The sequence below is a fragment of the Pristiophorus japonicus genome, chromosome 8, assembly GCF_044704955.1.
Source record: "Pristiophorus japonicus isolate sPriJap1 chromosome 8, sPriJap1.hap1, whole genome shotgun sequence".
Classification (NCBI taxonomy): Eukaryota; Metazoa; Chordata; class Chondrichthyes; family Pristiophoridae; genus Pristiophorus; species Pristiophorus japonicus.
Window position 1 is genome coordinate 37,107,050 of NC_091984.1, and position 18,313 is coordinate 37,125,362.

At 47.1% G+C, this 18,313-nt stretch overlaps 1 protein-coding gene across 3 annotated transcripts in view; it reads right to left on the reverse strand.

The window, feature by feature from the left end:
* Window positions 1-18,313, reverse strand: part of hyi (hydroxypyruvate isomerase) — a 66,804-nt gene that overhangs the window by 12,001 nt on the left and 36,490 nt on the right. For all 3 annotated transcript variants that reach the window (XM_070886684.1, XM_070886685.1, XM_070886686.1), the window contains exons 5-7: window positions 18,139-18,217; window positions 10,745-10,794; window positions 6,861-6,930 (exon numbers count right to left, since the gene is read on the reverse strand). In XM_070886684.1, coding sequence (XP_070742785.1) covers window positions 6,861-6,930; window positions 10,745-10,794; window positions 18,139-18,217 — 199 coding nt within the window. The remainder of the gene's footprint in view (window positions 1-6,860; window positions 6,931-10,744; window positions 10,795-18,138; window positions 18,218-18,313) is intronic.

Consider the following 18,313-nt stretch of genomic DNA (forward strand, 5'->3'; position numbering starts at 1 on the left):
TGCAGGCACCAGTCACTTTGGCCCCAAGTTTCGTGCCGTGGCGAAAACGGCGCACCTCCGAGCTGGGCGCCTGTTTTTCGCGCCGAAAACTGCGCCTAAAAAAAAATCCGATATTCTCGAGCTCCTTGGAGCTCGATGTCTGCTTGGCGCGGCGCGCTCTTCGCAGCAGGGGGCGGAGCCTAACACTTGCGCCGATTTTCTAAGCAGCAGGGGGCGGGTACAATTTAAATTAGCCTTCGTGGTGCCGGCAACCCTGCGCGTGCGCGTTGGAGCGTGCGCGCACGCACGCGCAGTCTCTCACCAACATTGGCACTCGGCCATTTTTTAAAATACTGCAGAAAAAGTGAAGATTTGTTTCTTGGACCCCTGCAAAGGCTTTAATTTTTAATTTTTTTTGATATTTCTGTGTGTGAGGGAGTGCTTTTAGCAGCACTGCTGAATAAATCACCTGCTGAAATCAGTGAGTTCAGCTTTTCGCTGCTAAACTTGCAGAATCGGTGCTGCATTGGTGCATGCAAATTAAGGACTGTGTGTTTGGAGAAATAAGAGTGCCAATTCAACTTTGCAATAATACGTGGTGTTGACAACGCAGCACCCATTCTGCAAATTTAAATATAAAACTGTCGCTGTGGCTGCCTCTCCCTGTCCAAATGGCCTCAGTCCCCCTCACAGCTCGAAGGCTGCTGCTGTATCTTCGGCTGCCGGCCAGCCACTGACGCCGCTGATATCCTATGGCCGAATGGCCTCACGTCCGTCCGCTGCTGATTCTTTGGCTGCCGGCCAGCCACTGACGCCGCCCCTAAAGCGTGGCCGAATGGCCTCAAGCACCTTAATGAGCTGCGTGTGTCCTGCGTTGATTCTTCGGCTGCCGGCCAGCCACTGACGCCGCTGATATCTCATGGCCGAATGGCCTCGGGTCCGTCCGGTGCTGCTTCTTCGCGGCCAGCCAGGAAGAGAATGAAGGCCTGCCTCAAGCACTGCAGTTCAGCTCGAAGCTTGCTGCCGCTGCCGCTGCCGTTGAGACACTGACGCCACACCGCTGCCTGTCTCCAACATGAAAGGCCTGCCTGAAGCATTTTCACACAGGTAGGAACATGGTTTATTTAATCTTTTCTTTGCTTATAAATTTTTATTCAGGTTGGATTTATTTGTGTAATATTTGTATAAGTATAACTAAGGATTGATTGTAGAATTTAATGACTTCTCTTTCCCCCCCCCATTCCCTACGCCTAATTTGTAACCTACGCCTGATTTTCTAAAGTGTAGACAAGGTTTTTTCGAGCGTACAAAAATCTTCACTTACTCCATTCTAAGTTAGTTTGGAGTAAGTTTTCACTCACGAAACTTTGAAATCAGGTGAAAGTGGCCGGACACGCACCCTTTTGAAAAAAAAATTCTGTTCCAAAGTGAAACTGTTCTACCTGACTAGAACTGGAGCAAACTAAATGTGGAGAATTCCGATTTCTAAGATACTCCGTTCTATACCAGTTGCTCCTAAAAATCAGGAGCAAATCATGTGGAAACTTGGGGCCAATGTGACTACCATGACGGGAATGCGAGGGCGCGATGTATTGATGTCAATGACCCTGTCTTTGTCCTCAACTACACTGCAGGGCCCAAATGGCTCGCAGGCACTATGATTGCCAAAGAGGGGAATAGGATTCTGGTAGTTAAACTTACCAATGGACAAATCTGCCGCAAACACATGGATCAAACAAAAAGGAGGTTCAGCAACCCCACAAAAGAAGCAGAGGAAGAACACGATGTAGAGTTCACTTCTCCACAGGTGACTGAACACCAGAACCAAGTGGAGGAGAGCCCAGTCACTGTGGGCAGTCCGGACAGGCCTGAGGCACCGCAAACTGCAGACACTCAGGCCAGCGTCCAACAACCGGAGCCCCAACTCGGGCGCTCTACAAGGGAGCGTAAACCACCAGAGGGACTTAATCTGTGATCCCAATAAGACTTTGGGGGGAGGTGATGTCATGTATTCAACTGTCATTGTAACCCATGTATAAACTGACCTAAGTTGTACACCGTGAGAACATTGAGCACTAGGTGGTGAACCTGGACTTTCAGGTATAAAAGGGTAAGCTCCACCCACCTTCATCACTTCAGTGCTGGAATAAAAGGTTACTGGTCACAGAGTGGCCTGCTCTCAAGTATGGGCCTCGTGTGCATTTATACTGTAAAGTAAGGACATATTAGGGCAGTCTTTGGCCAGGGACTCCCAGGTGTCAGTGGGGATGTTGCACTTTATCAGGGAGGCTTTGAGGTGTTGTAATGTTTCCGCTGCCCACCTTTGGCTTGTTTGCCGTGGACGAGTTCAGAGTAGAGCGCTTGCTTTGGGAGTCTTGTGTCTGGCATGCGAACTATGTGGCCTGCCCAGCGGAGTTGATCAATTGAGCTCAGTGCTTCAATGCTGGGGATGTTGGCCTGGACGAGGTCGCTAATGTTGATGCCCGAGGGGATTTGTAGGATCTTGCAGAGACATCGTTGGTGGTATTTCTCCAGCGACTTGAAGTGTCTATTGTAAATGGTCCATGTCTCTGAGCCATACAGGAGGGCGGAGATTACTATGGCCCTGTAGACCATGAATTTGGTGACAGTTTTGAGGGCCTGTTCTTCAAACACTCTTTTCCTCAGGCGGCCAAAGGCTGCACTGGAGGCGGTGTTGGATCTCATCATCAATGCCTGCATTTGTTGATTTAAGGCTCCCGAGATAAGGGAAGTGGTCCACGTTGTCCTTGGATCTTGCTGTCTGGGGGGCAGTGCTGTGCGGTGAGGACAGGCTGGTGGAGGACCTTTGTCTTACTGATGTTTAGTGAAAGGCCTATGCTTTCGGTACGCCTCAGTAAATACGTCGACTATGCCCTGGAGTTCAGTCTCTGTGTGTGTACAGACGCAGGCATCGTCCGCGTATTGTAACTCGAAAACAGAGGTTGGGATGGTCTTGGACCTGGCCTGGAGATGGAGAAGGCTGAACAGCTTCCCACTGGTTCTGTAGTTTTGTTCCATTCCAGCGGGGAACTTATCAACTGTGAGGTGGAGCATGGCAGCGAAGAAGATTGAGATGAGGGCAATGACGCAGCCTTGCTTGATCCCGGTCAGGATGTGGATTGGGTCTGTGATAGATCAGTTGATAAGGATCACGGCCTGCATGTCATCGTGGAGCAGGACAGAGGATGGTGACGTACTTTTGAGGGCATCCGAAACGGAGGAGGATGCTCCATAGACCCTCATGGTTGACAGTGTCAAAGGTCTTTGTAAGGTTGAAGAAGGCCATGTATAAGGGCTGGCGCTGCTCCCTGCATTTTTCTTGCAGCTGTCGCTCTGCAAAAATCATGTCCGTTGTGCCCCAGTGGGGATGAAATCCGCACTGTGACTCCGGGAGGAGCTCCTCGGCCACGGCGAGAAGACGGTTGAGGAGGACTCTTTCCCAGTGGCTGATAGCAAGGAGATTCCCCTGTAGTTGCCGCAGTCGGAGTTGTCCCCTTTTTGAAAGATGGTTATGATCACTGCATCTCTAAGATCTCCCGGCATGCTCTCCTCCCTTCAGATGAGAGAGATGAGGTCATGTATTTGTGCCAGCAATGCCTCTCCGCTATACTTCAGTGCCTCAGCAGGGATTCCATCCGCTCCCGTAGTCGTCTTGTTTTTTAGCTGTCAAATGGCTTTTTCTACCTCGTGCAGTGATGAGGTCTCACTGAGGTGGTGGCGGGTAGCATGCTGCTGTATGGAGTAGAGAACACTCGAGTCAAAGGCAGAGTCTCGATTGAGGAGATCTTCCAAGTGCTCCTTCCAGCGGGCCCTGACTGCCTCGATGTCCTTGATGAGTGTTTCTTGGCCAGGAATGGGGTGGGGCCTTTGGACAGTAGGTGGCCTTGACTGCGATGAAGAATCCTCGCACATTATGGCTGTCGACCAGCTGCTGTATCTCCTGTGCTTTCTCCATCCATCACCTGTTCTTTGTTCAACCTTAGCCTTGAGCCGTTTGTAATGCTGCTTTGCTGCTCCCGAATTGGGTTGTTGTTTAAGCCTCAGAAATGCCCTGCGCTTGCAATCTATTAGCTCTTGAATTTCCTGATCATTCTCATCAAACCAGTCCTGGTGTTTCCTGGTTGAGTGACCGAGTGTCTCTTTGCAGGCATTGGTTATGGAGGCCTGGAGGGGCAGACCAAGCGCTGTGGGCATTCTGCTGCTCGGGGTCATCAAGGCACGCCAGGTTAGCTGTGAGGTGCTGACTGTAAAGGGCTCTCTTAGCTGGGTCTTTAAGTGCCCCGGCATTGACTTTTTTGCGACACTGCTTCTGCTGTCCCCTCCGCTTTGGGGCTATGTTGATGTCAATGATGGATCGGATTAGGCAGTGGTCTGTCCAGCAGTCGTCAGCTCCTGTCATGGCGCGGGTGATGCGCACATCCTTGCGATCCCTAGCTCGATATTGATGGTGGCTGGTTCATTCAATGTAATATCTCATCAGCCTCGGCAAAACTTAAGCATCCTTTGTAAATTAACGGATTTTAATGATGTACCATTCTCAAACATTATAGCAATGCAATGCCCTTTCTGTCAATCAGCACCATTGAGCTTCACAATTCCACTCCGGGTGCTCCTTGGTGTGATCGAATCCTTGGGGAATTAAACTACCCAATACAACAATCGGCTGAACTTCAAAGCAGGGATAGGTCATTCTCTGTACTGGACAAATGAACACACAGCAGTTCTACTTCTACATTCCATGCACAGCCTTGTTGTATATGCCTGAGGACTCCACTTACATTCTGTACCTTGATTATGAAACTTAAGTCTAGTGAATAATGAAGATTGCCGCTTTAAAAATTCTTGGCATGTTTTTATCCTCAAGGAAATTGTAATCCTTTAAAGTTTAATTTTAATTCTAATTTCAGAAATTGCGTAGTGGAGCCACTCCAATTGGCTTCCTATTATTTAACATTCTTTTGCACAGGCAGCAACCTCTTCAAATGACAAAGAACATTTATCCCTGGCTCCTGAAGGCTAGAATACACAGATGACACAGTGAATACTTTTCCCCTTTTGGGCACTTTCACGCCTGCCCATTGTCAGTCAGTAGCACTCTCACCTCCAGGTCATTGCAGGAGTCCAGCACATAATGTAGACTGACATTCCAGTGCGGTACTGAGGGAGCGCTACACTCTGAGGTGCCATCCTTTGGATGAGATGTTAAACCGAGACCACCTAACCATTCAGGTGGAATTTAAAGAATTTTGAAGAAGAGCAGGGAGTTTTTCCGATGTTCTGCCTAACAGTCCTCCCTCAAACACCACAAACAAAATTTATCTCATTGGTAGAATTTGTTGTCGACAAAATATCTGCTGCGTTTGTCCAACAACTGATTGCATTTTGTGGCATATGTGAAACGCTTTGAGCTGCTTCTAAAATGTGATTGTGCACTATATAAATGCAATTCTTATTTTCTTTTTCATTCAGCTAGATTTTCCATCCATTGACTATGAATGGTGAAAAGATTTAAGTTCTTTGAATGCCGTCTCTACAGCACTACAACACAGAAGACACGTAGTACCCACTCTCCAAGCAACACAAATCTAATGCAGTACACAGGGACATTGTTATCCAGTTCTGACGAAAGGTCATCGACCTGAAACGTTAACTCTGTTTCTCTCTCCACAGATGTTGCCTGACCTGCTGAGCATTTCCAGCATTTTCTGTTTTTATTTCAGATTTCCAGAATCCGCAGTGTTTTGCTTTTGTAACATTGTTATCCACGCTCCACAACATGCATGTTGACCCTGTCACTATACTTTTCCATTGCTGTTTCTGGGACCTTGCTGTGCACAAATTGGCTTCTGTGTTTGCGTACATTATGACCACACATCAAGAATAGTTAATTGGCTGTGAAGCACTTCAGAAAATCCTAGTCACGTGAAAGCACTTGATCAATGCATGTTCTTTCTTAGTTTTATCCGATGTTTCCTTTTTATGCTTCAGTTGAGTTTTAGTCCATTCATCCATTGCATCCTGTCCATTCATACAGCACTTATTCATGTAAATAAGTGGCCCCCCCCAACCTGCGAGAGAACAGCTCCACAGGTCGGGCTATAAAAGAGCTGGAACGGCGGGCCCTGGGACATTGTGGCCCCTCGACCTGCGAGAGAACAGCTCCACAGGTCGGGCTATTAAAGAGTTGGAGCGGCGGACCACTTCAACCTCCAGCGCGAGCTGCTCCAAGTATGCGACAATTTTGAGATGGGCGACGTCATCAAAATCCTGGTCGCCGTTTTGGAGTATGGGCAGGAGCACCGGCAGGGCCCAAGTACAGAGGAGTGGGAAGGCCAGGGCGGATGAGCGGCAAGTGTTTGTGGCAAGATGCGGAGAATGTTTATGTCGGAGGAGCGGCGAGAGATCGTGGCAGAGGTGCGATAAATGAGGATACGGGGCCCAGAAGAGCCGAGGGCCCAGGGACAGCTTGGGTCAGCCCACACTGCGATATGTGTGCGCACTGGGTCTGTGCAGAAGAGCAGGTCTCCAGTCATCTTAGTTAATCCTTGCCATTGGACCAAGACCTAGTTCTGTCAAGCCCGTGTGGTGGCTGATGTGCAATGGTCACCACACGTTAAAAAAAAATCACGCACAGGCATCTTCCACCCATTCAATTGGAGTTCAGGACTGGAACATCGGGTCCTTCATCAAAACACCTGTGAACTCGTGGAAGCAAGTCATCCTCGTTCGAGGGACCGCTTATGATGATGATGATGATAATGATACAATGACATTTCAAACAGCTCCTTTCCATGACATGGGAAACCAGTGGGTACACTCCCTATAAAACATAAACATGTACACTGAAAGAAAGTACTTGCCTATCAGAGGGAAGTAGTTGGTGATATTCTGAGTGAGATTTCCATCCATTATCTGCCAGTGAAACAAGTCCTGCATCCGAACACACTTCAGTTACTATAGAAACAGCAAGACACAGTCTGCACAGAAACCTTCTATACGTTACCTCAATATGAGGCATTAAATATGTACAGAACAATCTAGTTTTACAAATACAATGTCTCATCACAAAACAAAAATACAGAACGAGACTGAGGATCACACCCCACTCAGTCTCGAAGGTAACTACATAGAATTGTACAGCACAGAAAGAGGCCATTCAGCCCAACAGCTCTATACTGGTGTTTATGCTCCAAACAAGCTTCCTCCCACCTGACTTCATCTCACCTCTATCAACATAACCTTCTATCCCTTTCTCCCTCGTGTACTTATTTAGCTTCTCCTTAAATCCCTCAACTACTCCGTGTTCCACATTCTAACCACTCTGGGTAAAGACGTTTCTCCTGAATTCCTTATTAGATTTAGAAACATAGAAAATAGGTGCAGGAGTAGGCCATTCGGCCCTTCAAGCCTGCACCACCATTCAATAAGATCATGGCTGATCATTCACCTCAGTACCCCTTTCCTGTTTTCTCTCCATTTCCCTTGATCCCTTTAGCCATAAGGACCATATCTAACTTCCTCTTGAATATATCCAATGAACTGGCATCAACAATTCTCTGCGGTAGTGAATTCCACAGGTTAACAACTCTTTGAGTGAAGAAGTTTCTCCTCATCTTGGTCCTAAATGGCCTAAGTTTCTCCTCATCTTGGTCCCAACATCGGGAACATTCTTCCTGCATCTAACCTGTCCCGTCCCGTCAGAATTTTATATGTTTCTATGAGATCCCCTCTCATTCTTCTAAACTCCAGTGAATACAGGCGCAGTCGATCCAGTCTCTCCTCATATGTCAGTCCTGCCATCCCGGGAATCAGTCTGGTGAACCTTCGTTGCACTCCCTCAATAGCAAGAATGTCCTTCCTTAGATTAGGAGACCAAAACTGAACACAATATTCCAGGTGAGGCATGGAATAGACTCACTTCCTATGGAGTGGAGGGTAGCCAACGTAACCCCACTTTTTAAAAAAGGAGGGAGAGAGAAAACAGGGAATTATTCACCGGTCAGCCTGACATCGGTAGTGGGTAAAATGATGGAATCAATTATTAAGGATGTCATAGCAGCGCATTTGGAAAGAGGTGACATGATAGGTCCAAGTTAGCACGGATTTGTGAAAAGGAAATCATGCTTGACAAATCTTCTGGAATTTTTTGAGGATGTTTCCAGTAGAATGGACAAGGGAGAACCAGTTGATGTGGTGTATTTGGACTTTCAGAAGGCTTTTGACAAGGTCCCACACAAGAAATTAATGTGCAAAGTTAAAGCACATGGGATTGGGGGTAGTGTTCTGATGTGGATTGAGAACTGGTTGGCAGACAGGAAGCAAAGAGTAGGAGTAAATGGGTACTTTTCAGAATGGCAGGCAGTGATTAGTGGGGTATCGCAAGGTTCTGTGCTGGGGCCTCAGCTGTTTACACTGTACATTAATGATTTAGACGAGGGGATTAAATGTAGTATCTCCAAATTTGCGGATGACACTAAGTTGGGTAGCAGTGTGAGCTGCGAGGAGGATGCTATGAGGCTGCGGAGTGACTTGGATAGGTTAGGTGAGTGGGCAAATGCATGGCAGATGAAGTATAATGTGGATAAATGTGAGATTATCCACTTTGGTGGTAAAAACAGAGAGACAGACTATTATCTGAATGGTGACAGATTAGGAAAAGGGGAGGTGCAACGAGACCTGGGTGTCATGGTACATCAGTCACTGAAGGTTGGCATGCAGGTACAGCAGGCGGTTAAGAAAGCAAATGGCATGTTGGCTTTCATAGCGAGGGGATATGAGTACAGGCGCAGGGAGATGTTACTACAGTTGTACAGGGCCTTGGTGAGGCCACACGTGCAGTATTGTGTACAGTTTTGGTCTCCTAACTTGAGGAAGGACATTCTTGCTATTGAGGGAATGCAGCAAAGGTTCACCAGACTGATTCCCGGGATGACGGGACTGACATATCAAGAAAGATTAGATCGACTGGGCTTGTATTCACTGGAGTTCAGAAGAATGAGAGGGGATCTCATAGAAACGTTTAAAATTCTGATGGGTTTAGACAGGTTAGATGCAGGAAGAATGTTCCCAATGTTGAAGTCCAGAACCAGGGGTCACAGTCTAAGGATAAGGGGTAAGCCATTTAGGACCGAGATGAGGAGAAACTTCTTCACCCAGAGAGTGGTGAACCTGTGGAATTCTCTACCACAGAAAGGTGTTGAGGCCAATTTACTAAATATATTCAAAAAGGAGTTAGATGTAGTCCTTACTACTAGGGGAATCAAGGGGTATGGTGAGAAAGCAGGAATAGGGTACTGAAGTTGCATGTTCAGCCATGAACTCATTGAATGGTGGTGCAGGCTCAAAGGGCCGAATGGCCTACTCCTGCACCTATTTTCTATGTTTCCAGGACTGTTGGAAAATGATCACCAATGCATCCACTATTTCTAGGGCCACTTCCTTAAGTACTCTGGGATGCAGACTATCAGGCCCTAGGGATTTATCGGCCTTCAATTCCATCAATTTCCCTAACACAATTTCCTGACTGATAAGAATTTCCCTCAGTTCCTCTTTCTCGCTAGACCCTCGGTCCCCTAGTATTTTTGGAAGGTTATATGTATCTTCCTTCATGAAGACAGAACCAAAATATTTGTTCAATTGGTCTGCCATTTCTTTGTTCCCCGTTATAAATTTACCTGATTCTGACTGCAACCATCCTGCAGTAAGGTCAGGATGGTTATTAGTAACCATCCTGACCTTACTGCAACAGTGATGGAGTGTTATCACTCAAAGAACACAAATCCCACTAAAAGAGGTCTGTGCACCAATAATAAATACCATGGAGAAATGTTCTGCCGCACCGTGACACCAGCGATACTTCACACAGAACAGGCAGCGTGTTGGAAAGTCGTAGGCATACTGCCCGCAATGTTTCCTTTTTGTCCATGCACAGAACATTGCAGGCAGTGAACTGACGCTTTTCTGATAAGCTGCTTACTGTGTGAGGCCGACCAGTGTCATGAGGTCTCTTGCCCTATAACTGTAGAAATGACTGCTGGTGATAACAGCACATGAATGCTCAACACATTGGCACACCATTCCTCTGTTCATTATTTTAACAGGGCATTAACTCATTCATATTGCCAACAGTAATTTGCAACCTAAAGTTTTCAAAGTAAATCTTTACGCATGTTTTGTACAGAATAACTGGAGCGATGAGAAGGGAACCTTAGCTGATGATCACAAACCGGGAGAGTGAATCCTTCACTAGTCTACTGCTGATTAGGTTCGTTGTCATCTCTTCCACCCACTGTTATTAATAATTTATAATAACTAAAGCAGCATTAATATTAATAAATAAATTAACTGTGAGCTAGTGTGATGGCCGCGGCAAATGTGCTTAGTCCTGTGGCGGACATGTCCAGCCAGGATCATACGTTTAGTTGATGTGGAATGACGCCCTCACTGAAGGATTAGATTTCTGATAGGATAACTACAAGTTCAGTAGAAATTTACCTGCAGTGGATTGCCAAGAAATATTTCTGTCCAAATTACAAACCAGCAGTTGGTCATGGGAACAGTATTAATATTCTGAGCGTACATGAAGACGCAGGCTGCTGCACCTCATCAAAAGAGATTTGATTACTGATTCATCAGGCTTGCTGTTCCTCCTCCCCCTCCCTGTCATTACCAAACTCTTGCATGTCCCAAATTACTCGTGGCTCAGGAAGTTGGGGACTTGTTTTCCATTTACAATATCACTCACCAGCTGGAGTTTCAGGTTTGGCCTGTCCACCTGCTGCAGAATCTTCGCAGCTGAAATAAAGAGCACACCCTCTATTAAACTACATACTGAGGATATGCAAGGGGAACTGCTGCTTACCAGCAGAGCTCCATCATGTTATGATTAATTATATGTGCTCTTTAAAGGCTGGATTAAAATAGATATTCCATCGGGACTTAGCACAGCAGAAGACTACTGCATTCTCTGTGTCTGAGGTGCTGTACCATGGTGTAATTGTGAACTTAGGATGGAGAGAGCCGGGCTGGTATGTACATCATAAGTGTTGTCTGCTGTTTTCAATCACTCAATAATTAATATAATCTCCAAGAGAGGCTTTTATTTTCGCAAAATAAATAATTATAGTATCATACAGCCCAGAAGGAGGCCATTTGGCCCATCTTGCCTGTGCCGGCTCTTTAGTGGAGCTATCCAATTAGTCCCACTCTCCTCTTTACCCATAGCCCTGTAAATTTTTCCTTTTCAATTATGTGCGCAATTCTCATTTGAAAGTTACTACTGAATCTACTTCCACCATCCTTTTCCAGATCATAACAACTCGCTGCGTAAAAAATTCTTGTCCTCTTCCCCCCCCCCCCCTGGTTCTTTTGGCAATTATCTCTGTGTCCTCTGGTTATTGGCCTTCCTGCCAGCAGAAACAGTTTCTCCCTATCTACTCTTATCAAAACACATCCTAATTTTGAACACCTTTATTAAATCTCCCTTTAACCTTCTCTGCTCTCAGGAGAATAATCCCAGCTTCTCCAGTCTCCCCACCTAACTGAAATCCCTCGCCCCTGGTGCCATTCTGGTAAATCCTCTCTGCACCCTCTCTAAATAAGTAATTGTAACTGATAGAAAGTACTGTGCAAGGGCGTGCACGCAATGTCATAGGACTTTAAGGGGCCGATTTTCATCAAGGCCTCCACCCACCCAAGTGCTGCCGAGGTACCAGACAGTACTTTGGGCGGGATATTCAGGAAGAAGGTCCCTCGAAGGTCGGCAAATGGAAGATGTACGCCACCAATCTGAGAGGCAGCGGGCGGGAGGTCGCATTCTCGGCGGCAGAGGCACTTGCCGCCCAAGTGCCGCCGAGGATGGAGTCGGGCCCACGGAGGGTCGAAGACCTGAAAAAAAAAATCACCAGTTTAAAAAATACAAAACCTATCCGAAGACATTCAGGCGACCCCCCCATGCAGGTAAGGTAAGTCGCCGTTGAAAAAAAGATTTAAAAATGTTCACTTACCTTTTTTTCCGGTTCTTCAGACTTACCGTCGGGGACAGACCAGCCTGCAGCCAGCGGTCCCCACCCCTGTTCTGGCACCGACCCCCGCCCACAGGAATCTGGGAGCTCGGTGGGCGGGAGCTCAGTTACGCCACTCGGCTGTCCGCTGACGTCAGCGGGCGGTTACCGGCGGCTCTCCCCTCCAGCCCGCCCCGAAAGTGGCACTGGGCGGATCTTCACGAGGAATGTCGGTGGGAATGGGCGGCAGTCGGTGGCAGCGGGCGGTTGCCCCCAAGAGTTAAGAATGCAGCTTTCAAAAATAATCCACAGTAAATAAAGCACTGAGCTCAGTCCACGTGGTTATAGACACCAGGTAAACATCATTTCCCAAAGGGCATCATCTCAAAACATGGTCTACTGCTGAGAAATTAAAATGTTGTTTTGGCGCTGAAAAGATTTGAATTATCAGACCATTTGATATCGGTGCCTTTGAATTAAGAGTAAATTGCATTAAAAACTAGATTAACATTCCTAGATAGCAATTTAAAAAAATAATTATATTGTGATGGAATTTACAATTGTATAATGTTAGTTTATGTTCACCATTTAACTGTATATTTTTACCTCAAGTCCTTCTATCAACTATGTACTGTTTGTGTACTGCACGAGAGGCTGATGACATTTACTCTTACTGAACGCAGTGTTAACTTCGTATATCAGTTTGCCTTGACTGTATTAAACAAACCCATGTAAATGCTTCCTGTCTCAGATATTACAACTATGCTAGTTGATATAGAGTAGATTTTTCCAGATATACCTACACTGTAGATAAATAGATCCTATAGAGACCATCTTTCACACTCAAAACCTGACAGATGGAATTCTTCCAGCTTCGGGCAGATTTAAATGAGCCCTTTGTAAACAGTCCTTACAGCACCATAATGATGCATCAAATATAAAGATGGGCTCTGTTTGACTATGTTATTCATTACCGCATCTGTGTGTGCATCTGACTCCTCATTCTGCGTGTCTGTCAAAGCACACTGTGCAGACGTTCTTTGCCACAATACCAACCACATCAAAAAACTTATGGGCCCAGATTTTGCGGTGAGTATGGTGGTGTACTCTCTGAGTACGGCGATATATCTCCTTTGAAATCCATTGCAGGTTTTGGAATTCCACATGTGCCTGCAGTCTGTCAATATACGCGTTGACAGGCCATCTGCACGGCCCACGAGAAAGTAATTGCTGGTGCAGAGTCGGGCTATTTGCCCACCAACTGCCCACCAATAGAGTACTGAAATGTTAGGCCTGTTTGCATCAGCGTAAACACCCTCGCTCCAAGCACTGGCACCTGCTCGACGATGTCATTGTCCAAGCCAGGGATCGCAAGGTTGTGCGCATCACCCACGCCATGGCAGAACATAACATGTAAGAACATAAGAACATAAGAATTAGGAACAGGAATAGGCCATCTAGCCCCTCAAGCCTGCTCCGCCATTCAAAAAGATCATGGCTGATCTGGCCGTGGACTCAGCTCCACTTACCTGCCCGCTCCCCATAACCCTTAATTCCCTTATTGGTTAAAAATCTATCTATCTGTGATTTGAATACATTCATTGAGCTAGCCTCAACTGCTTCCTTGGGCAGAGAATTCCACAGATTCACAACCCTCTGGGAGAAGAAATTCCTTCTCAACTCGGTTTTAAATTGGCTCCCCCGTATTTTGAGGCTGTGCTCCCTAGTTCTAGTCTCCCCGACCAGTGGAAACAACCTCTCTGCCTCTATCTTGTCTATCCCTTTCATTATTTTAAATGTTTCTATAAGATCACCCCTAATCCTTCTGAACTCCAATGAGTAAAGACCCAGTCTACTCAATTCACCATCATAAGGTAACCCCCTCATCTCCAGAATCAGCCGAGTGAATCGTCTCTGTACCCCCTCCAAAGCTAGTATATCCTTCCTTAAGTAAGGTGACCAAAACTGCCGACAGCTGTTGGACGGACCACCGCCTAATTAGATCCATCATCGACATTAACATAGCCCCAAGGCGGAGGGGCAGCAGAAGCAGTGCTGCAAAAAAGTCAATGCCGGAGCACTTAAGGACCCAGCTAAGAGAGCCCTATACAGTCAGCGCCTCACAGCTAACCTGGTGTGTCTTGACGATCCAAGACGCAGAATGCCCACAGCGCTTGGTCTGCCCTCCAGGCCTCCATAATATGTGCCTGCAGAGAGATGCTCGGTTACTCAACCAGGAAACACCAGGACTGGTTTGATGAGAATGATCAGGAGGTACAAGAGCGAATAGATCGCAAGCGCAGGGCCTTTCTGAGCCTTAAACAACAACCCAACGCGGGAGCAGCAAAGCAGCAATACAGACGGCTCAAGGCTGAGGTCCAACAAAAAACCCGGGACCTAAAGAACAGGTGGTGGATGGAGAAAGCACAGGAGATACAGCAGCTGGCCGACAACCATAATGTGCAAAGATTCTTCATCGCAGTCAAGGCCACCTACGGTCCAAACACCCAAGGCCCACCTCACTGCTGGCCAAGAACGGGGAAACACTCATCAAGGACACCGAGGCAGTCAGGACCTGCTGGAAGGAGCACTTCGAAGATCTCCTCAATCAAAACTCTGCCTTTGACTCGAGTGTTCTCGACTCCATCCCGCAGCATGCTACCCGCCAGCACCTCAGTGAGACCCCAACACTGCACGAGGTAGAAAAAGCCATAAGACAGCTTAAAAACAACAAGGCTACGGGTGCGAACGGAATCCCTGCTGAGGCATTGAAGTATGGCAGAGAGGCACTGCTGGCGTGAATACACAACCTCGACTCTCTCATCTGGAGGGAGGAGAGCATGCCGGGGATCTCAGAGATGCAGTAATCGTGACTGTTGTGGCCTTACACACTACAGCAAATCAACACGAGGCACATACTGGAGACAAGGTCACTCTGTGACCTGTACCTTTATTTACAGGACCAAGAAATGATGACCCTGCGTGGGACCTCCCTTTGGATGACCAGGTGAGGAGTGTCTCCCACAAGTTCACCCCTTGAGGTCAAGGTGTGCATTTCTCAGGTGTATACAGTGTACAGTGTTGTTACATAAAGGTTACAATTATGTGAGGTTACAAACATGACAGTAACCATCTTTAAAAAGGGGGACAGATCCGACTGCGGCAATTAGAGTAATCTCCCTGCTATCAGCTGGGAAAGTCGTCGCTCCAGTCCTCCTCAACCGTCTTCTCACCGTGGCTGAGGAGCTCCTCCCGGAGTCACAGTGCAGATTTCGTACCCTACGGGGCACAACGGACGTGATTTTTGCAGTGCGACAACTACAGGAAAAATGCAGGGAACAACACCAGCCCTTATACATGGCCTTCTTCGACCTTACAAAGGCCTTTGACACTGTCAACCGTGAGGGTTTATGGAGCGTCCTCCTTTTTTTCAGATGCCCCCAAAAGTTCGTCACCATCCTCCGCCTGCTCCACGACAACATGCAGGCTGTGATCCTTACCAACGGATCCATCACAGACTCAATCCACGTCCGGACCAGAGTCAAACAGGGCTGCGTCATCGCCCCAATCCTCTTCTCAATCTTTCTCGCCGCCATGCTCCACCTCACAGTCAACAAGCTCCCCGCTGGAGTGGGACTAAACTACAGAACCAGTGGGAACCTGTTCAACCTGCGATGTTTCCAGGTCAGATCCAAGACCACCCCAACCTCTGACGTCGAGCTACAGTACGCAGACGGCGCCTGTGTCTGCGCACATACAGAGGCTGAACACCAGGACATAGTCGACGTATTTACTGAGGCGTACAAAAGCATGGGCCTTACGCTAAACATCCGTAAGACAAAGGTCCTCCACCAGCCTGTCCTCGCCGCACAGCACTGCCCCCCAGTCATCAAGATCCACGGTGCGGCCCTGGACACCGTGGACCACTTCCCATATCTCGGAAGCCTCCTATCAACAAGAGCAGGCATCGACGACGAGATCCAACACCGCCTCCAGTGCACCAGTGCAGCCTTCGGCCGCCTGAGGAAAAGAGTGTTTGAGGACCAGGCCCTCCAAACTGCCACCAAGCTCATGGTCTACAGGGCTGTAGTAATATCTGCCCTCCTGTATGGCTCAGAGACATGGACCATGTAGAGTAGACACCTCAAGTTGCTGGAGAAATATCCCCACCGATGTCTCCGCAAGATCCCACAAATCCCCTGGGAAGACAGGCGCACCAACATCAGCGTCCTCATTCAGGCTAACATCCCCAGCATTGAAGCACTGACCACACTCGATCAGCTCCGTTGGGCAGGGCACATAGTTCGCATGCCAGACACGAGACTCCCAAAGCAAGTGCTCTACTTGGAGCTCCTTCACGGCAAACGAGCCAAAGGTGGGTAGCGGAAACACTACAAGGACACCCTCAAAGCCTCCCTGATAAAGTGCGACATCCCCACTGACACCTGGGAGTCCCTGGCCCAAGACCATCCTAAGTGGAGGAAGTGCATCTGAGAGGGCGTTGAGCACCTCGAGTCTCAACGCCGAGAGCATGTAGAAATCAAGCGCAGGCAGCGGAAAGAGCGTGCGGCAAACCAGTTCCACCCACCCCTTCCCTCTGTGACTATCTGTCCCACCTGTTACAGAGTCTGTGGCTCTCGTATTGGACTATTCAGCCACCAAAGAACTTACTTCAGGAGTGGGAGCAAGTCTTCCTCGATTCCGCGGGACTGCCTATGAATGAATGGATGAAGTGGATACCTCAGGCATGTTTTAAACATTTTAATCTCAGAAATCATATAGTTTTAACTGTATCAAATGAGTTTTTCTTGTTTCTGCAAAAATTGGAGTTTTAATGATGTCGAAAAAACTATTTAGTTGTTGAATCTAATTAGGAACAAAATTCCAATCCTGTACATTGTAATTCACTCTGATTACGGGATTCCCTTCTCTAATATGTCAAATCTAATTCTGTTTTCTGATTGAAAGACCAGGCCCATGTGATCCCTGGTGCACTTCTGCACTGCCTGCGTCCCTGGAATCCATGGGCCATGACGTAGCATCAGGCGGCAAGTTTTTGCAGGAGAGCAACCATCAGGTAGGTGCATATTCATTTTGTAGCTCACCGACGTACTCCGTAGGTATGCCACCAACCGCAATTGTTGGCCCATTTTGTACTTCCGGATCTCCCATGGTGTTGCTCTCATTAGGTAGATTGACACATTAACGCCTAAATTCATTAATGCCCCAAACTGGGTGTGATTCAGGCAGCGCACATTGAACCAGAACGGAGAGGCTCGAGAACCGTCCTATATTCGTCCTCCGGCCTCGTCATTATAATTCAGATCAGCTGCCTGTAACAATCAGATTCTCAGACGCAGCTCACCTGTCTGGGCCTAATCAATGTTGGCCGATGGGGAGGCCCACAGGTTAGTCCAGGAGTGGGGACATGTGGGTGAGGAAAGGCTGACAGTTATTTTGTAGCGACAGGAGGAACACTCCCGTTCTGTCTTTACTTTGTACAATCCTTAGATTTTTGTGATAAGTTATCGTTAAATGGAAAAACCTGCAGCCATTTGGGAAATGGAGAAGTAGAGTTAGGAGTATTTCTGCAGTGCAGGCCAAGGAGCTGGGAGACACATAAACTGGGGATCTACAGTGCTGCCACTGGAGGGATGGTGTAATTACAGCATGACAAATTTACATGAGCAGTTTCCATCATAAATATGGACATAGGAATCGTGGAGAAGAAGTGCACACAGACATAAGATTTTTAAATATATTAATAGGTAGTTTATGGATTTCCTAATGAATTTCTTTTCCACTAATAAGTAGCCTTCAAGTATATGAACTAAAGGGAAAAAAAGAGCCAGAGGTGATTACATCACATTTGTGTCTCCACCCAAACTGCTCGTCACCTGAGTAAATTTAAACCCAAAATGTGCACAACAAGCTTCCACAAACAGCAATGTGATAACGGCCAGATAATCTATTTCAGTGATATTGATTGAGGGATAAATATTGTCCCAGGCCACTGGGGTGAACTCCTCTACTTTTCTTCTGCTTTTACACCTTTTTTTTAAATAACCTGGCTGCCTGCCTGGGGTATTTTACAGAGCCCCAGTGTAGCCGGCTACAGATCAAGATTCACTCTTACCTTGGTGCGGAGTATTCAGGAAGTAACGGGGATCTGTGATTCGAGTATTAATAGGTTCAATCAAACCCAGCATACCCTCCTGAATAAAAGAAAAACAGCTTTGTGTTAAGTTCAGGTGCTACGGTTCAGAAACAAATATAAAAGAGAATTCTGTGATTTTTTGGGGGGACAGTGA